This window comes from Sinohyriopsis cumingii, chromosome 9, assembly GCF_028554795.1.
Source record: "Sinohyriopsis cumingii isolate HCF-2022 chromosome 9, ASM2855479v2, whole genome shotgun sequence".
Classification (NCBI taxonomy): Eukaryota; Metazoa; Mollusca; class Bivalvia; order Unionida; family Unionidae; genus Sinohyriopsis; species Sinohyriopsis cumingii.
Genome location: NC_142969.1, coordinates 2,947,343 through 2,972,596, shown reverse-complemented (window position 1 = coordinate 2,972,596; position 25,254 = coordinate 2,947,343). Strand labels below are relative to the sequence as shown.

The 25,254-nt window shown below is 35.3% G+C and overlaps 1 protein-coding gene across 1 annotated transcript in view; it reads left to right on the top strand.

Annotated features, from left to right (window-relative positions):
* LOC149791179 (uncharacterized) overlaps positions 1–12,646 on the top strand; it is a 41,173-nt gene extending 28,527 nt beyond the window's left edge. The window contains exons 5-7 of the mRNA XM_089969150.1: positions 1,228–1,407; positions 8,828–8,935; positions 12,539–12,646. Coding sequence (XP_089825276.1) covers positions 1,228–1,407; positions 8,828–8,935; positions 12,539–12,546 — 296 coding nt within the window. The 3' untranslated portion in view covers positions 12,547–12,646. The remainder of the gene's footprint in view (positions 1–1,227; positions 1,408–8,827; positions 8,936–12,538) is intronic.
* Positions 12,647–25,254: the final 12,608 nt, after the last annotated feature.

The following is a 25,254-nucleotide window of genomic DNA, read 5'->3' as shown; positions in this document are numbered from 1 at the left end:
ACATACAGCTTGGGCCACAAAGGGTAAATGAAGACAACTGTACAATACTATATCCCTCTCTCGTCTGTTGGTCTGATTGTAATTATACGTGCTTATTAGTCATTATACCAACTTTACCTTTTACACATTGGTGTGTAATGTGAGTGTTGGTTTGTTAGCATGAGTGTTAGGCAGCACACAACATTGACTTGTTACAGAGTGTGTGGGTGTTGTTTGCAATTAGGTGTGCTGGTAAGTTCTTCATAGTGTTCCAGTCCCATATATAATTCCTATAGATTTCTTAGTGACCCAAGGTAATGATACATGTTATGTAAGGACTGGTCGGCCTTGTGTGAGGATAATGTGACTAGGAGAGACATCATGCTACATGTCTGTTGCATGGTGCCCCAGTGCTAGACATCACTATGTACTGCCACACTGCACACATCGTAATCACACATAAATATTCCGTATGGGACACGTGTATCACAGATGTATTGAAGACATTCCTTAAGGTAGCATACCATCACAATTTGAATGACTATCCTCCTCAGTGACCCAATCGCCGATGTTAAATTTCCATAACCATTATAATGACCTAACCATAATACTAAGTTCTCAAACTCCCCAGACATAATAAATAAATTCCCATACGCTGTAGTGTTCCCAGTGCTACTTTTAAATTGCTATAGACCTCGTGGTGGCACAAACTCACATGTTCACTTCACATAGACTTCATACTTACCCAAAGGCTAATATTAACTTCACACACAACACAATGGGACCCATAGTGGACCAAACACTAATGTAAAATTCCCATCAAATCCATATTCACCCAATCACTAAGGTTAAATTCATATTGTGTGTTGTGACGTGAGCACTATTAAATTGCCATAGACACCATTTTTACTTATGTATCTCTTTCCATTGTTCTTTATCCAAACAGAGCATAAATCTCTGAGTCTGATAAACATTTAGTGACTAAACTCTCAAAAGAAAGAGGAAATTATTAGAATTTGTATAGTTGTGTGTTTTACTCTACGTGTGCGCATTTTCTGTGTGCACAAAACATGTGTCTTGAATTATTCATCGCAGAGGATAATATACAGATCTAAACACGTGTTTCTTTGGGGTTAGGGGATTCTTTTTCTCTGAGGTTTCCAAAGTGGTGTTGATTTTTAAATTGAATAGTCTTAAATAAATTTGTCATTATTTTTATTTGTGCCTGCATTCCTTCCGTCTTTACAGACGTTACATGTAAGGCTCTGGCTCCCGTTCCCAATACCACACAGACTCTGGGTGGAACCGCATTTGGTAGCGTCATCCGTTACACGTGCAATTCCGGGACTCTCCTGTCTGGAAATCTGGAGCGTAGATGTGTTGAAACTGGACAGTACACTGGACTTCCTCCAGTTTGTGGAAATTTAGGTTAGAATGGTATTGGGTTCAAACTGTAATACTAGTCGGATAATGATCCAGCATAAACCACATATAGGTCATTTCTGATTTTACAGTCTGATTATTCTAAGAAAGATTATTTTATTTTTAAAAAAATGGTATATCTCCACAATCAAGTACAAATGTCACTATGCAAATGTATAACTTAAATATGTATACACATGTTACAACTGGACTAAAGATCTAGTTAAATCTATTGTGAATGTTTGCATCTTGCAAATAAAAGTTTTTAGACGTTGGATGACAATAGATGTAACTCGAATTTTCTAATAATTTATATATAATTCAGTTTTATGTAGATCAAGCTTTACAGTGTCATGTTATTTCCACTCCTCAAACCAGTATTGTATGTAGCACTTGACAAAAGAATTTTGTATGATTACAACTTTGCGAACAAGCTTAAAATGCTCTGCTTTTAATGTTAAAAAAGTTTCATACAAGAGCTGATTATATCAACGTTGTAATCCCCCAACCACAGAAAGACATTTCAATTTCATCAGCTGACAATAGCACTTAAAGTTCATTCCTAACATTATAATTGAATCACGTCGCACATGCATGATATTTGCGGCATTTTCTGATATGAGTTGAAAAATACTTTGTCAGCCCCTCTCCCATCTCTCAGCCTATTTATTAAACAGTGCAACACCGACGTTACGAAACAACTAACAAATCCTCAAGAGTATCCATGCTTAAAAAAACTACCTAATATGCACAACCAAGATAATAGCTAAAATGAAGCTTATCTTTCTTAAGAATGAGGGAACATATATTGTAAACAAAACTGCTTGGCTTCTATAGCAATCTCCACGTACAAAAACATGATGGATGTCACTGGCAAAAAGTTAACTCTGCCTGTCCGAAATAGTGATGTAAAATAAAGATGAGAATGGAAACAATATGAAAAGATAAATCTCATTAATATGTGTTCAAATGTGTAACTAGGAATAACCCAGTGCGTAACATGTTCAAATTCGTATCTAGAATAACTCAATGAGTAATATGTTCAATGCGTAACATGTTCAATTGTGTATCTAGGAATAACTCAATGCGTAACGTGTTCAAATGCGTTTCTAGGAATAACTCAATGAGTAACATGTTCAATCCGTAACATGTTCAAATGTGTATCTTGGAATAACTAAGGAAGTAACATGTTCAAATGCGTACCAAGGAATAACCTAATGCGTAACAACATGTTCAAATGTATACCTAGTAATAACTCAATGCTTAACATGTTCAAATGTGTATCTATGAATAACTCAATGAGTAACATGTTCAAATGTGTATCTAGGAATAACTCAATGCGTAACATGTTCAAATGCATATCTAGGAATAACCTAATGCGTAACAACATGTTCAAATGCATACCTAGTAATAACTCGATGCTTAACATATTCAAATGCGTATCTAGGAATAACTCAGTGAGTAACATGTTCAATGCGTAACATGTTCAAATGTGTATCTAGGAATAACTCAATGAGTAACATGTTCAAATGTGCATCTAGGAATAACTCAATGAGTAACATGTTCAATGCGTAACATGTTCAATTGTGTATCTAGGAATAACTCAATGAGTAACATGTTCAATTGTGTATCTAGGAATAACTCAATGAGTAACATGTTCAATTGTGTATCTAGGAATAACTCAATGAGTAACATGTTCAAATGTGTATCTAGGAATAACTCAATGCGTAACAACATGTTCAAATGTATACCTAGTAATAACTCAATGCTTAACATGTTCAAATGTGTATCTATGAATAACTCAATGAGTAACATGTTCAAATGTGTATCTAGGAATAACTCAATGCGTAACATGTTCAAATGCATATCTAGGAATAACCTAATGCGTAACAACATGTTCAAATGCATACCTAGTAATAACTCGATGCTTAACATATTCAAATGCGTATCTAGGAATAACTCAGTGAGTAACATGTTCAATGCGTAACATGTTCAAATGTGTATCTAGGAATAACTCAATGAGTAACATGTTCAAATGTGCATCTAGGAATAACTCAATGAGTAACATGTTCAATGCGTAACATGTTCAATTGTGTATCTAGGAATAACTCAATGAGTAACATGTTCAATTGTGTATCTAGGAATAACTCAATGAGTAACATGTTCAATTGTGTATCTAGGAATAACTCAATGAGTAACATGTTCAAATGTGTATCTAGGAATAACTCAATGCGTAACATGTTCAAATGCATATCTAGGAATAACCTAATGCGTAACAACATGTTCAAATGCATACCTAGTAATAACTCGATGCTTAACATATTCAAATGCGTATCTAGGAATAACTCAGTGAGTAACATGTTCAATGCGTAACATGTTCAAATGTGTATCTAGGAATAACTCAATGAGTAACATGTTCAAATGTGCATCTAGGAATAACTCAATGAGTAACATGTTCAATGCGTAACATGTTCAATTGTGTATCTAGGAATAACTCAATGAGTAACATGTTCAATTGTGTATCTAGGAATAACTCAATGAGTAACATGTTCAATTGTGTATCTAGGAATAACTCAATGAGTAACATGTTCAATTGTGTATCTAGGAATAACTCAATGAGTAACATGTTCAAATGTGTATCTAGGAATAGCTCAATGAGTAACATGTTCAATTGTGTATCTAGGAATAGCTCAATGAGTAACATGTTCAATGCTTAACATGTTCAAATGTGTATCTAGGAATAACTCAATGAGTAACATGTTCAATTGTGTATCTAGGAATAACTCAATGAGTAACATGTTCAAATGTGTATCTAGGAATAGCTCAATGAGTAACATGTTCAATTGTGTATCTAGGAATAACTCAATGAGTAACATGTTCAATGCTTAACATGTTCAAATGTGTATCTAGGAATAACTCAATGAGTAACATGTTCAATTGTGTATCTAGGAATAACTCAATGAGTAACATGTTCAATTGTGTATCTAGGAATAACTCAATGAGTAACATGTTCAATTGTGTATCTAGGAATAACTCAATGAGTAACATGTTCAATTGTGTATCTAGGAATAACTCAATGAGTAACATGTTCAATTGTGTATCTAGGAATAACTCAATGAGTAACATGTTCAAATGTGTATCTAGGAATAGCTCAATGAGTAACATGTTCAATTGTGTATCTAGGAATAGCTCAATGAGTAACATGTTCAATGCTTAACATGTTCAAATGTGTATCTAGGAATAACTCAATGAGTAACATGTTCAATTGTGTATCTAGGAATAACTCAATGAGTAACATGTTCAAATGTGTATCTAGGAATAACTCAATGAGTAACATGTTCAATGCTTAACATGTTCAAATGTGTATCTAGGAATAACTCAATGAGTAACATGTTCAATTGTGTATCTAGGAATAACTCAATGAGTAACATGTTCAATTGTGTATCTAGGAATAACTCAATGAGTAACATGTTCAATGCTTAACATGTTCAAATGTGTATCTAGGAATAACTCAATGAGTAACATGTTCAATTGTGTATCTAGGAATAACTCAATGAGTAACATGTTCAATTGTGTATCTAGGAATAACTCAATGAGTAACATGTTCAATTGTGTATCTAGGAATAACTCAATGAGTAACATGTTCAATTGTGTATCTAGGAATAACTCAATGAGTAACATGTTCAATTGTGTATCTAGGAATAACTCAATGAGTAACATGTTCAAATGTGTATCTAGGAATAGCTCAATGAGTAACATGTTCAATTGTGTATCTAGGAATAGCTCAATGAGTAACATGTTCAATGCTTAACATGTTCAATTGTGTATCTAGGAATAACTCAATGAGTAACATGTTCAATTGTGTATCTAGGAATAACTCAATGAGTAACATGTTCAAATGTGTATCTAGGAATAGCTCAATGAGTAACATGTTCAATTGTGTATCTAGGAATAACTCAATGAGTAACATGTTCAATGCTTAACATGTTCAAATGTGTATCTAGGAATAACTCAATGAGTAACATGTTCAATTGTGTATCTAGGAATAACTCAATGAGTAACATGTTCAATTGTGTATCTAGGAATAACTCAATGAGTAACATGTTCAATTGTGTATCTAGGAATAACTCAATGAGTAACATGTTCAATTGTGTATCTAGGAATAACTCAATGAGTAACATGTTCAAATGTGTATCTAGGAATAGCTCAATGAGTAACATGTTCAATGCGTAACATGTTCAATTGTGTATCTAGGAATAACTCAATGAGTAACATGTTCAAATGTGTATCTAGGAATAACTCAATGAGTAACATGTTCAATTGTGTATCTAGGAATAACTCAATGAGTAACATGTTCAAATGTGTATCTAGGAATAACTCAATGAGTAACATGTTCAAATGTGTATCTAGGAATAGCTCAATGAGTAACATGTTCAATGCGTAACATGTTCAATTGTGTATCTAGGAATAACTCAATGAGTAACATGTTCAATTGTGTATCTAGGAATAACTCAATGAGTAACATGTTCAATTGTGTATCTAGGAATAACTCAATGAGTAACATGTTCAAATGTGTATCTAGGAATAACTCAATGAGTAACATGTTCAAATGTGCATCTAGGAATAACTCAATGAGTAACATGTTCAATGCGTAACATGTTCAATTGTGTATCTAGGAATAACTCAATGAGTAACATGTTCAATTGTGTATCTAGGAATAACTCAATGAGTAACATGTTCAAATGTGTATCTAGGAATAACTCAATGAGTAACATGTTCAATTGTGTATCTAGGAATAACTCAATGAGTAACATGTTCAATTGTGTATCTAGGAATAACTCAATGAGTAACATGTTCAAATGTGTATCTAGGAATAGCTCAGTGAGTAACATGTTCAAATGCGTACTTAGTAATAACCCAATGCGTAACATGTTCAAATGTGTATCTAGGAATAGCTCAATGAGTAACATATTCAAATGCGTACCTAGTAATAACCCAATGCGTAACATGTTCAAATGTGTATCTAGGAATAGCTCAATGAGTAACATGTTCAAATGCGTACCTAGTAATAACCCAATGCGTAACATGTTCAAATGTGTATCTAGTAATAACCCAATGCGTAACATGTTCAAATGTGTATCTAGGAATAACTCAGTGAGTAACATGTTCAAATGTGTACCTAGGAATAACCCAATGCGTAACAGCATGTTCAAATGTATATCTAGGAATAACTAAGTGAGTAACATGTTCAAATATGTACTTAGGAATAACTCAGTGCGTAACATGTTCAAATGTGTATCTAGGAATAACTCAATCAGTAACATGTTCAAATGTGTACCTATGAGTAACTCAATGCGTAACATGTTCAAATGGGTATCTAGAAATAACTCAGTGAGTAACATGTTCAAATGTATGCCTAGGAATAACCTATTGCGAAACAGCATGTTCAAATGTATACCTAGGAATAACCCAATGGGTAACATGTTCAAATGTGTACCTAAAAATAACTAAAATGCGTAACAAGTAACAAGCAGAATTTTTATAGATCAGAATGTAGCGACATGAGAATCTTTGAAAGTTGAAAATATGGCACCCATCGAATTGCCAAATTAGTATACCTTTCTTTCAATATATTTGAATGCATCGTGTTCAGAAAGGAGTAAAAGCATAGTTGCTCTTCAGTGACCCAACACAAGCTCCAGACACTCGTCTACCACAATGTTATCTGAGACGATGACAAATTCAGCATATAAGCTGTGAAATATACCACGTACTGTGAAATATATCACATACTGTGAAATATACCATGTACTGTGAACTATATCACGTACTGTGAACTATACCACGTGCTGTAAAATATATCACATACTGTGAAATATACCATGTACTGTGAACTACATCACGTACTGTGAACTATACCATGTACTGTGAACTATATCACATACTGTGAACTATACCATGTACTGTGAACTATATCACGTACTGTGAACTATACCACGTGCTGTAAAATATATCACATACTGTGAAATATACCATGTACTGTGAAATATATCACATACTGTGAAATATACCATGTACTGTGAAGTATATCACATACTGTGAACTATACCATGTACTGTGAACTATATCACGTACTGTGAACTATACCACGTGCTGTAAAATATATCACATACTGTGAAATATACCATGTACTGTGAAATATATCACATACTGTGAAATATACCATGTACTGTGAACTATATCACGTACTGTGAAATATACCATGTACTATCCAATGTTGGTGTGCTGCGTCTTAGTCTACTGCTCAAGCACGGTGACAGCTGGATGTGACATGTAAATTATTTTTGTCCTCGGAGTAGGACGAAACAATGATCTTAGAAGGCAGACATTAAAAACAAAGCCCATTCCTCTAATTTATTTCGGAAAATTAGTATTAACAAATACGAAATGTAAACCTTTATATAGAAATAACGGAAAGGAAATTTTAAGAATGAATTGTAATGAAACACCTTTCCGAAGAAATCAAAAATATCACCTGCAATTATTTTATCATCCATATAAAGGCATTCATTTATACTCATGGTGACAAACTACTTCAATCCCTGAGTTAGAAGCAAGCTATCATAAATAATAGTGGTGAGGTGGATGGTGAGGTAAACAAAAATAGTGCAGCTTCTTAAGCGAAGATGTGGCTCTGGAAGACTGCCTTTAATGGGTTATGGGACAAAGAAACTTTCTATCAGTCAACAATGGATTAATAAATCCTAATTATGGGCCAAAGTCTTTGACTATAAAAGTTGATTTAGTCCCGGACCACTAAAATCTATTTTTACAATACCAATTGACAGGACCAATGAAAACCTAACAATAATGCTATACATTTCCCTTCTTTGCTGACCTAATAGTTTATCAGCCCGATTCGCATATATATTAGCATTAGATGATACTGTGCTAGAAGTTTTATTCGAATGATATACTTTAGCATCAAATGGGAGTGGTTTTATTCGAATGGTGTACTTTAGCATCAAAATGGGAGTGGTTTTATTCGAATGATATAATTTAGCATCAAATGGGAGTGGTTTTATTCGAATGATATATTTTAGCATCAGATGGGAGTGGTTTTATTCGAATGATATACTTTAGCACCAGATGGGAGTGGTTTATTCGAATGATATATTTTAGCATCAGATGGAAGTGGTTTTATTCGAATGACATACTTTAGCATCAGATGGGAGTGGTTTTATTCGAATGATATACTTTAGCATCAGATGCTAGTGGTTTTATTCGAATGATGTACTTTAGCATCAGATGGGAGTGGTTTTATTCGAATGATATATTTTAGCATCGGATGGGAGTGGTTTTATTCGAATGACATTGGTTATCATGATGAAATGAGTGTCAACTCTAATTGTTCATCTCTTAACAGACCCGTGTGCCAGCAACCCTTGTGCAAACGGCGGATCATGTTTTGGATTGGAGAACACATACGTCTGTGAATGTAGCAGCAATTTCCAGGGAGTTCGCTGTGAAATTGGTAAGACATTAGTACCTTTCACCCATGGTGGGGAGGATGAATGGGTTGGTCGGGGCAGGGGCACGTTCGTATGACCAGAAATAACGTATGACTTATATCGCTGGCCAGATTGAGCTGAATTCCGTCAAGTATTCTGTACATTTAAATCACAACCAAAAACACAACAAACCTAAACAACAATTAAAGGCAAAATTATTTTAAGGTCATAGGTATAACAAAATTACAAAACAATTTCCAGAAGAAACTTGAGTACTTGTATATTAACTTATTAGAATAATGGTTCAGGTGATCTAATCATTCGAACGCCGTTTTGAGTTGTTTACACATACAAATAATGGCGTTAAATTGACCTCAAAGGCTACAAATTTTCCACATTTTCGTCAGCGGCAGCTCATATTGTTATGTAGTGCTCCCATTACACGGCACGGTTTTAAGAAAAAGATTATTTTTTTAAAATAGTAACGAACCGGAATGAAAAAAACATCATTTAGCTATAAATATGTGTTACTATTGCTGACAACATTGCAAAAAGGACCAGTGATCTTGCTTGTTTAATACATGTCATTTTGTATCACCATAAATAATTACGTGCAACACCCCAAAAATGTTATAGGGTGAAATCGATGTTAGTGTAAACCTACAATACATAAATAAATAAAATAAATAAATAAATAAATAAATTAATAAAAACATAAATAAATTTAAAAAGTAAGCACTTAAAGTTTTTTTATAACAGAATTTAGTCTGAACCAAAAATACTGGAGAACACATACGTCTGTGTAAATATGTTATGCTTCATTCCTTTGTTCACCCAAGTCAGACGATAAGGACTATAATCAGTGAATGTGGATAAGTTCACATGCAGTAATGTTCCTTTACTCAAAATGGCATCGTTATTCAAGTTCATTATTATTTGAAAAGGCAACGGGCACTGGAAAGATTATATATATATATATATATATATATATATATATATATATATATATATATCATTACATATACATTCACGTAAACTACCACTGTTTGTTCAACAATAAATGCTGCACATAATCAATTGGAAAATAAAATCACTAGAGTCACACTACTGTATTAGAAAATATTCTCTTTGGATTCATGGACAGTACTATTGATTTAAAGACAACAGTAGTGATCATCCAGTATTCTTTGTAATTTTTCAAAGCGCTATATTCAAACATGCAAATCTATTTCCTACCTATCTGCTTTTCAAAGTGGTTAGAACTGCTAACGTATTTAAGCTGCTATCAGTTACCATTGATTATCAATACTAATGTAGTTATGACGCTATCAGTAGTGGTTATCAATAATGAATTTGTGTCCCTTTCAATTAGCAGTGGTTATCAATACGAATGAATATATGTTGCTATTAGTTAGCAATGGTTATAACTGATAAGGAATTTATATTTGTATCAATTAGCTGTGGTTATAGCTGTTCTAGAAGTGATTACAACTGCTAAGCAATTTATGATGTTGTCAGAGCTAAAAAGCAGAAGGCTTTGGACAGGTGAAATCATGTCATTGGAGTACATGTACTAATAGAACTATCTACTGCATTTGACTGTATTGAAATGCACTCTAAATTGTTTAACAGTCCATATAACATTTTTATTACTATTATTATTATTATTATTACTATTATTATTATTATTATTATTATTATTATTATTATTATTATTATTTTCTGAATTGTATGGTATCCACGTGAGAAAAGTAACATTAAGAAAAGAAACTAAATGTTACGTTTCAGAACAGTCAAATTAAAAAGAAAAGTAACCAAAACAGATATGATGAGTAGCTAATAAGACGTAACACATAGCATTACGGTTAACGTTAAGACATAACACATAGCATTACAGTTAACGCTAAGACATAACACATAGCATTACGGTTAACGATAAGACATAACATAGCATTACGGTTAACGATAAGACATAACACATAGCATTACGGTTAACGATAAGACATAACACATAGCATTACAGTTAATGCTAAGACATAATACATGGCATTACGGTTAACGCTAAGACATAACTCATAGCATTACATATAACGCTAATAAGACATAACATATGGCATTACATATAACGCTAATAAGACACAATGTGTGGCATTACATTTAAAGCTAATAAGACATAACATATGGCATTACATTTAACGCTAATAAGACATAGCATATGGCATTACATTTAAAGCTAATAAGACATAACATATGGTATTACATTTAACGCTAATAAGACATAACATATGGCATTACAGTTAATGCTAACAAGGCATAACATATGGCATTAGATTAAACGCTAATAAGACATAACATATAGCATTACATTTAACGCTAATATGACATAACATAAAGCATTACATTTAACGCTAATAAGACATAACATAAAGCATTACATTTAACGCGAATAAGACATAACATAAAGCATTACATTTAACGCTAATAAGACATAACATAAAGCATTACATTTAACGCGAATAAGACAACATAAAGCATTACATTTAACGCGAATAAGACATAACATAAAGCATTACATTTAACACTATCAGTTTAATACAATAGAATATACATATTGCATTAAGTACAGCAATACCATAACCATATGTTCAGAATAATTTCACCCACATGATAAAATATTTCTGGAACTAGTACCAATGTCCTTGAGCCCCTCCCTTCAAAATAGGGCTACAACAGCAGTCCCTTCACTTGAAAATAGGGCTACAACAGGAGTCCCTTTACTTCAAGTGCAGGTGTTGCTTTTTATAAGCCTATCCCTTTCAAACAGAGCTAGAAAACATTCAGTCATTCAAAGAAATTTATCAAATTTTAAATAGCATTATCTGAAAGTGTGGAACAGGCAATTAGTTTGTTCTTTATTTAACCATACTGCATTGTGTGCATGCTTAGACTAAGTTTTGCGTTTCATTTCTGGCCCTCCATAAGTTGGATTTTTTTTCAAAATTGTCTTTTGTATTCAATGTCTTTGAATTTAGTTAACAATATAAGGACTGTGCAATTTATTATAATTATGCAATAATGTGCCAAAGTAAGAGTGTTCATATAAAACTGACTATACTGTTATATATGCACTTATAATAATTTACAATCAGTGGAGAAAGAGGTTGAAATTGATTATCTTAAAATTTAAAGTGAATAGGTTTAATAAAATCTGTAAAAAATAATAACTAAAATACAGTGTAACATATGTACAATGTTTCTGTAACTAACACTTAATTAATGTGATTAATTACCTTACTAATGAATTCCATTAATATGTATGGTGACCCAAATGATAGCAAAAACTTTTTAAAACATGTTGTGTAATATAATTGGAATTGAAAATGTTTGAAGTCTGTTCATTGAAAATGTGTACTTGTATTTAATCATGAAGATTTAATTTTTGTCTATACCATTGTGAAATATTTTTAATACAAAAGAAGAGGAAGAACAGGTGCTATTTATTTTCTATTAAATTTCTCCCATAAAGAAACAATTTCCCTTACTGTTTTTAATTAGAGACACATTTTGTCACAGATTAGAGTACCATTCATTTACTAAACAATCTGTATTATTCAATCTTTTTACAGGTCGCTAGATCAAGGTGTGGCCATTTTAAAATGTCTACTGTTTTTAAAGGACAACTGCACCACAAAATCTGAATTCATAGTAGAAACAAATAAATATATTCGAGTCTTTTTCCTAGTCCCTCTTATTTAACACCTAGTATTAACAGATGCAAACTATTGGAATCAGGTGCATAGCAAGGAAACATTGGTTGCATTTTAATGGCACCTTCGCTACTTTTATTTACCTCATCACGCAGAGGAAACTAGGGTTCAGTGCATTTTCCAAGGACACCAAGGGTTGCAGTTGGCTTACAGGTCCAACCTCTACCAGTGTGAGGAGGAGAGATTGGCAAGTTACACCAAAACCTCAATGAATGTATGTGTGAGCAGGAAGAGGACAGGATATATGTTTACATAACCAGAATAAAATTTAATTACATCATATAGGTCTGTACAAAAATCCTTTGGACTTCAAATATTTGTATCAAGTCAATAACCTTTACATTTATCTATAAGGAAAATCAGCAAATACCTTCAACATCTAAATTGTATGCAACTATATCCCACACTTTAAACCCTATGAACAAATCAAATATGGCATTTTGTCAAAAATATAAAATTACTGATTTCAAAGAAAGTATCAGAATTAAATCTCAATCCCAAAATGCTTAAATTTGAAATTTATTTGGAAAAAATAAGGAAATGGTAATGACAACAGTTTTAAAACTTTCCACCCATCTACTGGATGTGGAAATCATGATTATTAGTTACCTTTAGGTCAGGTACTCACCCTCAGTAATCAATAAATGCATAGCTATAAATGTTTGTACATAGGACAAAGAGCATGTTTATTTTATTTTTCTAGTAAGTTATAAATTTTATCACTACTACTGTCTGCAAGACACACAACTATATACAATGGAACAGTACTACTCCAGATGATTATCATATGTTCTAAATAACACTAGCAACTCATAATAATACAGACCATAATACTGATGTGATGCAATACTAGTTTGATATTATTTTGAATCATATGAATGTCTTGATACTATGGCAGTGGTATGTCTGCTGATCCTGAGGCCGTTATTTAAATATGCTTTTGTATATATGACATGTCAGCTGTATGTTTGTTTCTACAAATCCAGATTCATGTATGTATGTGTATGTATGTATGTATGTATGTATGTACATCTGTCTCTCTGTCTGTATGGATGTATGCATTTATGTCTGTCTGTCTGTCTGTCTGTCTGTAAGTATGTCTGTCTGTATGTATGTATGTGATTTCCTTCCAAGGTTGAGTCCACGTCACATTAAGAGTTTGAGGCTAGTGAGTATGAATGTATGCATGTGTGTATGTGTGTGTGTGTGTCCATCTGGAGGAATGTGACTTACTTCTCTGCTCAATAATACAAGTCCTCCTTCACTTTGTAGGTCACAGTTAACTTGCAACTCTTGCCGGGATATTATTTTGTCCATGTAATTTTTCCTTTATTTCTATGTAATGTGTGCACATGGCTTAAAGAGTTTCCAAATACACTGTGAAACTTCATTTATAAACAAACTCTCTCTCACTTCTGTTGTAAATATTTATCTTTCCATGAAAATCAGCAATCAGGTTTTACCACATAATAACATACCAAATATGCTTTAAACCATTATGAGGGACTTCCACAGTATGCATGTATCTTTCCATGAAGTGTTTTAAACCATTATGAAGGACTTCTGCTTGATATATTTAACTTTACATGCAAATCAGCTATCGGGTTTTACCACACAGCAACATAGTAATCATGCATTAATACACTGTGAAGGAACCAAACATCAATTTGGAAAATGTATCCAGTTACTGGCAGTTTCCAGTTCAAGGAAATAAACTAATTTGGTTCAGTATGATTGATGACTGTGAGTTTGGAATTAAAATGACTAACATACTGACTTTGTTCTATTACAATTAGCAGTGTATCATGTAACCTGGTATTGCTTCCATTACCATCAGTAGTGTATCATGTAACATGGTATTGCTTCCATTACCATCAGTAGTGTATCATGTAACAAGACATTGCTTCCATTACCATTAGTAGTGTATCCTCTAACAAGACATTGCTTCCATTACCATTAGCAGTGTCTCATGTAACATGATATTGCTGTGTGTGTGTGATCTGGATTTTTGTAACATAGCTTTAACAATTTTTCAGTCATATCACTACAATGTCTGCAGTGTGACACTTTATAGTGATGTCTAGCACTGGGGCATCATGCTGCAGACATGTATCGATGATGTTCCACCCAGTCACATTATCCTGACACCAGGCCGACCAGTCCTAACACTAACCTCTTAATGCTGAGCACCAAGCGAGGCAGCTGTTAGTACCATTTTTGTATGTCTTTGGTATGACTCGACTGGGGATCGAACCCACGACCTACCTTATCTGAGGCAAATGTTCTAACCACTAGGCCACTGGAGCAGTCCATGATATTGCTTCCATTACCATTAGTAGTGTATCATGTAACAAGATATTGCTTCCATTGCCATCAGTAGTGTATCATGTAACCTGGTATTGCTTCCATTGCCATCAGTAGTTTATCCTGTACCAAGATATTGCTTCCATTACCATCAGTAGTGTATACTGTACCAAGATATTGCTTCCATTACCATCAGTAGTGTATACTGTAACAACACATTGCTTCCATTATCATTAGTAGTGTATCATGTAACATGATATTGCTTCCATTACCAATAGTAGTGTATCATGTAACATGATATTGCTTCCATTACCATCATTACTGTATCCTGTAACAAGATATTGCTTCCATTACCATTAGTAGTGTATCATAAAAAATGATATTGCTTCCATTACTGTTAGTAGTGTATCGTGTAACATGATATTGCTTCCATTACTATTAGTAGTGTATCATAAAACAAGACACTACTTTCATTACATTTAGTAGTGTATCATAAAACAAGACACTGCTTTCAAATACAAAATTATTCCTTTAATAATGTGAAAGATAGCAATAAATAAATGTGTTTTATTTTCCTCAACTGGCAGAAACAAAGAAATGGTCTCTATGTATACCATTGTTTCAACACATCCCCATTCAATTGGAACCAAATATGATATAAATCTTGACCTCAAGATGTTTATGCGCCTATTCAGTCTCAATCAACCAGACTTTCATGTGACAATGCAAGCTCTGAGAATATATTCAAGGTCAGAAAACTGATTCTTAATGCTAGGTCTCTCATTTACTATTCTCTTTACTTTTCTTCTGTCCATCATGTATACCACTAATTCCATAATCTATACCACTAAGTCCATAATCTATACCACTAAATCCACCTTCTATACCAAAAATTCCATCATCTATACCACAAAGTCCACCATCTATACCACAAAGTCCACAATATATGCCAAAGTCCACCATCTATACTGTACAACAAAGTATATCATCTATACCACAAAGACCATTATCTATACCACAAAGTCCATCCATCTATACCACAAAGTCCACCATTTATACTGTAGCAAAAAGTCCATCATCTATGCCACAAAGTCCATCAGAGAGATTTTATAAAACCAGTAAATGTAAATATTTACAACATACTCTACAGGTATCTATTGATGCACACACACATTTTTGCAACTTTAACATGCATTCATTTAGCGAGTTGTTTGAAAGATTAACAGGCATTCATTTAGCGACTTGAAAGATTAACATGCATTCATTTAGCAACTTGTTTGAAAGATTAACAGGCATTCATTTAGCGACTTGTTTAAAGATTTAAATGAATTACTTGATGGGACTGATGCACTACTGACCAAAAAGAACTATTTTCTAGAATCCAAGACAAGACCATTGCTTCTTTCTAACTGGTGATGTTTAAAACTATCACCAATACTCATGGAGAAACAACTTACATAATTTGGTAAATATTGATAATTATTAATTAATTGATAATTATTTTCTAATGTTTAACTTAATATATTCGATAATTGCAAATGCAGAACAAAAATATTGTCATGGTCTTTGTAATTTGTTTTGCTGTTGATTATAGTGGCACTTGTAACACATATACCATCCTGAGGTAAGTGTGAGCTAATTGCCTTTCCCTCTGGCACATTAAGGCAACCAATCAGTATTAGCCTGGGAACATTAAAGCTGTCAATCAATGATAGCCTGGGTATACTAAGGCAGCCACTCAGTGTTAGCCTGGGCAAATTAAGGCAGTCAATCAGTGATGGCTTGGGCATACTAAGGCAGCCAATCAGTGATAGCCTGGGCACATTAGGGCAGCCAATCATCAATAGCCAGGGGAGGTACTGAACCAGCTTTTTTTGCATTACTGACACAACACATCTTGAACAATGACAAGAGAAAATTGCATGTTGGTTAAATCTAAAAGTAATATTTTTTTTTGCTTGTTGAAAAATAAAAAGTTACTTAAGTGGTTTTATTTAAGGTATATATATATATATATATATATATATATATATATATATATATATATATATATATATATATATATATATATAGAGACACACACCAGACAGAACAGAAAGTGCTATCTCTGGATTCTATAGAAGAATGCTTGATAATAGTAGGCAGAATTAATATTTTAATACGAATAATACTTTCATATAGAGAATTTTTAATTCGTACCCTATGGAGATTCAAACCCAAGTCCATAGGTAAATGGCACCCATTGCCTTGCCTGCACACACCAGTCCATATTCCATCATGACTAAGCACACATCACCAAAAAGTGATACAAATGAACCAGTGTTATATGCACTTGTGTGTAGCAGACACAATCCTATGACGACCTAGTAATTAATTCTAATCTTTCTACAGTCATTCCAGATTCCTATGAAAGAAATCAAGGTATACAGGATTAGTTATAAAGAATTATAATCATGATGGAATATGGACTGGAGTGTGCAGGCATGGCAATGGGTGCCATTTACCCGTGGACTTGGGTTCAAATCTCCTTAGAGTACAAATTAAAAATTCTCTAACCTGTATGATAGTATTATTTGTATTATATAAATATGTATCAACAAACTTGATGAGTTTATAATAGAAACAAATTCATACTTGCTTGTGTAGTCATCCTTATAACCTAACTAAAGATCATTTACCTTAAAATCGACATCAGACAGAGTGCCAACTATCAACTTGTTCATTGGATGCAACTAAATACATTCTGTCCAAAAGTATGTTTGCTCATCAGCTCAATGAAATACAAAATGCCAGCAATGACCTTTGACCTGATCTCAGGATCAATTAGGTTTGCTTTCCATAGCTCGTTAATAAAAGTGCAGACAAGTAGGTGGTCAAATCTACACCATTTTCATTAAGAAAAGAAATCAATTAATGTTTACTTTGGTGATAACCTCATGTGACTATGACAACAGAAGTACCCAAATAAAAATTATTCACATGGCCAGGATGCTGGCTATACTGCACGTCACATCCAGATGGCCAGGATGTTGGCTATACTGTATGTCACATCCAGATGGCCAGGATGCTGGCTTTACTGTACGTCACATCTAGATGACCAGGATGCTGGTTTACTTTATGTCATATCCAGATCATACCAACTTAGGACAAACTTAACTTGACCAAACTTTAACTAAAAAGCCATTTTGTTATGGTAATTTGTCTAGATGAGGTAGCAGTAACAAGATTTGTCAGATCAGCAGATTTTTTATTTAGTAATAAGCAGACATCACAAGATTTTTAGTGAAAACCCCTTGTAGATGCAACCAGTTTTACAAAAAAAATAGTGCTAAAAGATTTCCAAGACAACTCCAGTGGCTGCCATATTATCAGGATGTTATTTAATGGGGGGTTGCTCACCCACTGCTAGAAAAATAAGAGAGAAAAAGAAAAAAAGAGGGGTTGGAGGAAACTACCATAGTTCAATTTTTACCTAGCACTTCACTATTGGTCTTTCTTCCTTCTCCACTGTCAGACCTCTACTGAAATCAAAATCTTTAAAAGATGTTACCTCTAGCTGTATAAACTTTAATATGTTAATTGTTTACAAATTTCAACCGTGCCTTATCTGTGTATGAATACTGTTCTGTGTGGAGAACCCTTTAAACTCTGCCGTCTGATGGGACATATACATAACTAACTTAGACAGCTTGAACAAGTTGGGAAATTGTTCTTAATCATTGCTATGTACAATTTCCACATCTCACAGGTATTGTCTTTTCGATACATTGGTTCCAAAATAAGAGTTTTCACTAAAATAAGCTCTGCCAAATGTTTCACTTTGAAATTCCTAAACCAGTGCTCTTTATTGTGTCAGATTTCGTAACTACTCCATAATGATATATCTGGGTTTTAAGTCCAACAATGCCATACTGTTCTTTTTAAGACAGATATATTTTGATCATTTTATTTTTAATTTCATTTTAGATTCTCATTTATCATAAATTTTATATAGCTATATGGTTTTGTAGCATAAGAGCTCATAGGGATAAAATGTTTGAGAAAAGAAATGAAAACTGCACTGAACTTTTAAATTGTCTGTATTTTAATTAGGCTTGGCATTCTGCCTTTTCTACATTTAACTTTGAAAAACTACTTGAAGTGTTGTTGACCTGCATGCCATCTGCTTTCATCCATCTATCATTCTCCTGGTCATCAATATTTTTGGGTCAAAATCGCTGACTATCATCTTCATTAACACATTCCATGTTCCAATAATCTGACAGAGTTCGTAATTTCTTTATTCAGTGTCATCATCACTATCATCAGCCAGTATTTGTTGAACCAAATAGTTGTTTTAAGAAGAACCACATCGGGAATCAGCCATTTTGGTGTTCTAGGTAGCCTGTATTTTAAACACACATTTGTACAACTTATTTTATGTCAGGTTCAAACAACTACAGAATGTTTTTTGCCAGGCCCAACATGCCAATCAAATTTGTTGCCAGACCCAACAAGCCAATCAAATTTGTTGCCAGGCCCAACAAGCCAATCAAATTTGTTGCCAGGCCCAACATGCCAATCAAATTTAGTTTAACAACCATTTATGTCAAGCTGACAAATGCTGTGTAAACAATTGCTTACTGGAAAAGAGACAAACACTGCAACAAGCCTTACAATACCACTATGAGTGGCGTGACTTAAACTGTGACAAGCACTTTATGGGTTAATAGTTCAATAAAAATGTTATACTGTGCAGAGTACATTTTTATATACACAACTTTAAACTAATTTGCTGGAGTTCTCTCACCTTGTTGCTCTCCAAGTAAACAAATTCGTACAAATTTTGCAGGATTTGCACATTTTCACACCCTGGCAACACCTCTACATATTGACATCTGAATGGCATCATTTTCATTGAAAACAGACTAAATATTGTAAGAAGTCAAAACCCCACATCATCATGACCATCCTTTCAATAGAAGTAGCAATGTGTTTTTTTCAAAATGACTGTTGGTGGCCATATTGGATGACAAAGTAATACCATTTCCATTTAAAAGAAAAACTGGATATCATTTGAGTTATTTAGTGAAAAACCCATACCATCTGAATGATTAATGATAAGATTTTTAAGATGACTATCAAGGTGGTTATATTGGTTTCCAGGGTCATGTCTGGCAGGCACCATTTTAAGATGACTATCAAGTTGGATATATTGGTTTCCAGGGTCATGTCTGGCAGGCACCATTTTAAGATGACTATCAAGGTGGATATATTGGTTTCCAGGGTCATGTCTGGCAGGCACCATTTTAAGATGACTATTAAGGTGGATATACTGGTTTCCAGGGTCATGACTGGCAGGCACCATTTTAAGATGACTATCAAGGCGGATATATTGGTTTCCAGGGTCATGTCTGGCAGGTACCATTTTCATGCTAGAATGGACATTATCAGGGAAAACACCATGTCGATATAACTATCTGTTCAGAAGAAAATGATTAAAGATTTTTAAGATTAATTTCATGGCTACCATACTGGATATCTGACTGGCATGATTTCAAGACTAATTTCACGGCTACCATACTGGATATCTGATTGGCATGATTTTAAGATTAATTTCATGGATACCATACTGGATATCTGACTGGCATGATTTCAAGATCAATTTCATGGATACCATACAGGATATCTGATCGGAATGATTTTTAAAGTGAGGACCAACTGCACAGTACCACTTTAATTTAGTCATGACCACACGGTACCACATTAATTTAGGACTGACCACACAGTACCACTTTAATTTAGGTCTGACCACACAGTACCACTTTAATTTAGGAATGAACAGATAGCACAACTTTAATTTAGAACTGCGAAGACAACACTCCTTTTTAAGACCAGCCAGACAGTATAAGAAATTTGTTTGGGTGAAAACCCAATTTCATTATGACCGTATATCCAGGAAAAGTTGCAATAACAATATATTTATGATTGTCACTATGATGGATGTACTACATGTCAAAAGGGCACTATTTTCATTGTATCCAACTAAACATCATACAAAGTCTTTCAGTGCAAACTCTGTGTCCACCACCGTCCATTAATGAAGTACAGTGATAACATTATCTTTATGATGGCCACTGTGGCTGCCATAATGGATGTCAGACAGGCACCATTTTCAATTAGAACCAATCAGACATGATAAGAAATCTTTTACAAAAAATCCCATGTCAGCAAGACATGTTCAGAAGTTGTGAAAACAAGATTTTAAAGAAAGGTGAATGCTGTGGCAAACATATTGCAGACCATTTTCATCTTGGACTAACCAGACATAAGAAATGGTTTTGTGGAAACAAAATTTCTGTATGTTTGTCAAACCAGAAGTTTAATAACCATGTCATAATATATGCCATTTAGGGCTAATAACCATGTGCTGATCCATGTCTTGTAGGGCTAATAACCATGTCCTGATCCATGCCTAGTTGGGCTAATAACCATGTCCTAATCCATATCATTTAGGGCTAATAACCATGTCCTAATCCATGCCATTTAGGGCTAATAACCATGTCCTGATCCATGCCTAGTTGGGCTAATAACCATGTCCAGTTTCATGCCTAGTAGGGCTAATAACCATGTCCTAATCCATATCATTTAGGGCTAATAACCATGTCCTGATCCATGCCTAGTTGGGTTACTAACCATGTCCTAATCCATGCCATTTAGGGCTATTAACCATGTCCTAATCCATGCCTAGTAGGGCTAATAACCATGTCCTGGTCCATGCCTAGCAGGGTTAATAACCATGACCTGGTCCATGCCTAGCAGGGTTAATAACCATGACCTGGTCCATGACTAGTAGGGCTAATAACCATGTCCTGATCCATTCCTAGTAGGGCTAATAATCATGTCCTGGTCCATGCCTAGTAGGGTTAATAACCATGACCTGGTCCATGACTAGTAGGGTTAATAACCATGACCTGATCCATGTCAAGTAGGGCCAATAACCATGTCCTGGTCCATGCCTAGTTGGGTTAATAACCATGTCCTGATCCATGTCTAGTAGGGTTAATAACCATGTCCTAATCCATGCCATGTAGAGCTAATAATCATGACCTGATCCATGTCTAGTAGGGCTAATAACCATGTCCTTGTCCATGTCAAGTAGGGCTAATAACCATGACCTGATCCATGTCTAGTAGGGCCAATAACCATGTCCTGATCCATGTCTAGTTGGGTTACTAACCATGTCCTAATCCATGCCATTTAGGGCTAATAACCATGTCCTAATCCATGCCTAGCAGGGCTAATAACCATGTCCTAATCCATGCCTAGCAGGGTTAATAACCATGACCTGGTCCATGATTAGCAGGGTTAATAACCATGTCCTGATCCATGTCAAGTAGGGCCAATAACCATGTCCTGGTCCATGCCTAGTTGGGTTAATAACCATGTCCTGATCCATGTCTAGTAGGGCTAATAATCATGTCCTGATCCATGCCTAGTAGGGCTCATAACCATGTACTGACCCATGCCTAGTAGGGTTAATAACCATGCCCTGATCCATGCCTAGTTAGGTTAATAACCATGTCCTAATCCATGCCTAATAGGGCTAATAACCATGTCCTGGTCCAAGCCTAGTTGGGTTAATAACCATGTCCTAATCCATGCCTAGTAGGGCTAATAACCATGTCCTGGTCCAAGCCTAGTTGGGTTAATAACCATGTCCTGATCCATGCCTAGTAGGGCTAATAACCATGTCCTGATCCATGCCTAGTTGGGCTAATAACCATGTCCTAATCCATGCCATTTAGGGCTAATAACCATGTCCTGATCCATGCCATTTAGGGCTAATAACATGTCCTGGTCCATGCCTAGTAGGGCTCATAAACATGTCCTGATCCATGCCTAGTAGGGCTCATAACCATGTCTTGGTCCATGTCAAGTAGGGCTAATAACCATGACCTGATCCATGTCTAGTAGGGCCAATAACCATGTCCTGATCCATGTCTAGTTGGGTTACTAACCATGTCCTAATCCATGCCATTTAGGGCTAATAACCATGTCCTAATCCATGCCTAGCAGGGCTAATAACCATGTCCTAATCCATGCCTAGCAGGGTTAATAACCATGACCTGGTCCATGATTAGCAGGGTTAATAACCATGTCCTGATCCATGTCAAGTAGGGCCAATAACCATGTCCTGGTCCATGCCTAGTTGGGTTAATAACCATGTCCTGATCCATGTCTAGTAGGGCTAATAATCATGTCCTGATCCATGCCTAGTAGGGCTCATAACCATGTACTGACCCATGCCTAGTAGGGTTAATAACCATGCCCTGATCCATGCCTAGTTAGGTTAATAACCATGTCCTGATCCATGCCTAGTAGGGCTAGTAACCATGTCCTGATCCATGCCTAAAAGGGCTAACAATCATGTCCGAATCCATGCCTAGTATGGCTCATAACTATGTCCTGGTCCATGCCATGTAGGGCTAATAACCATGTCCTCATCTATGTCATTTAGGGCTCATAGCCATGTCCTTGTCCATGACTAGTAGGGCTAACAAGCATGTCCTGATCCATGCCTAGTAGGGTTAATAACCATGTCCTGATCCATGCCTAGTAGGGTTAATAACCATGTCCTGTTCCATGCCATTTAGGGCTCATAACCATGTCCTGTTCCATGTCTAGTAGGGCTAATAACCATGTCCTGCTCCATGCCGAGTAGGGCTCATAACCATGTCCTTGTCCATGACTAGTAGGGCTAATAAGCATGTCCTGATCCTTGCCTAATAGGGCTCATAACCATGTCCCGATCCATGCCTAGTAGGGTTGATAGATGTGTCCTGGTCCATGCCTAGTTGGGTTAATAACCATGTCCTGATCCATGCCTAGTAGGGCTAATAACCATGTCCTGATCCATGCCTAGTTGGGTTAATAACCATGTCCCAATCCATGCCATGTAGGGCTAATAACCATGTCCTGGTCCATGCCTAGTTGCGTTAATAACCATGTCCTGATCCATGCCTAGTAGGGCTCATAACCATGTCCTGATCCATGCCAGGTTGGGTTAATAACCATGTCTTGGTCCGTGTCAAGTAGGGTTAATAACCGTGTCCTGATCCATGCCTAGTTGGGTTAATAACCATGTCCTAATCCATGCCATGTAGGGCTAATAACCATGTCCTGGTCCATGCCTAGTAGGGTTAATAACCATGTCCTGGTCCATGCCTAGTTGTGTTAATAACCATGTCCTATTCCATGCCATGTAGGGCTAATAACCATGTCCTGGTCCATGCCTAGTTGGGTTAATAACCATGTCCTGATCCATGCCTAGTAGGGCTAATAACCATGTCCTGATCCATGCCTAGCAGGGTTAATAACCATGTCCTGATCCATGGCTAGTAGGGTTAATAACCATGTCCTGATCCATGCCTAGTAGGGCTCATGACCATGTCCTGATCCATGCCTAGCAGGGTTAATAACCATGTCCTGATCCATGCCTAGTAGGGTTAATAACCATGTCCTGGTCCATGCCTAGTAGGGCTAATAACCATGTCCTGATCCATGCCTAGTAGGGTTAATAACCATGTCCTGGTCCATTACTAGTAGGGTTAATAACCATGTCCTGGTCCATGACTAGTAGGGCTAATAACCATGTCCTGGTCCATGCCTAGTAGGGTTAATAACCATGTCCTGGTCCATGCCTAGTAGGGCTAATAACCATGTCCTGGTCCATGCCCAGTAGGGCTAATAACCATGTCCTGATCCATGCCTAGTAAAGTTAATAACCATGTCCTGATCCATGCCTAGTAGGGTTAATAACCATGTCCTGGTCCATGCCTAGTAGGGTTAATAACCATGTCCTGATCCATGCCTAGTAGGGTTAATAACCATGTCCTAATCCATGCCATGTAGGGCTAATAACCATGTCCTGGTCCATGCCTAGTTGGGTTAATAACCATGTCCTGGTCCATGCCTAGTAGAGCTAATAACCATGTCCTGGTCCATGCCTAGTAAGGTTAATAGCCATGTGCTGGTCCATGCAAGCTACATGGTGGATTTAAAAATATATATGGCTTCAAATATGAACAGAGGGCTATTAATGATCATAAGGTAAATGTTAATGACCCACCTTTTTCCTAGCAGTTTATTTTTATATGTGAAGGTTTAATTTAGAATGTCAAAATATGCAACTGTGAAGTAAAATTAAAACATTTAACAAACGGAAAGTTATGGAAGCATTCTTGTTTTTTCCGTAAAAGGATTAAGAGAAGTTCAACACAAAGGAAAAA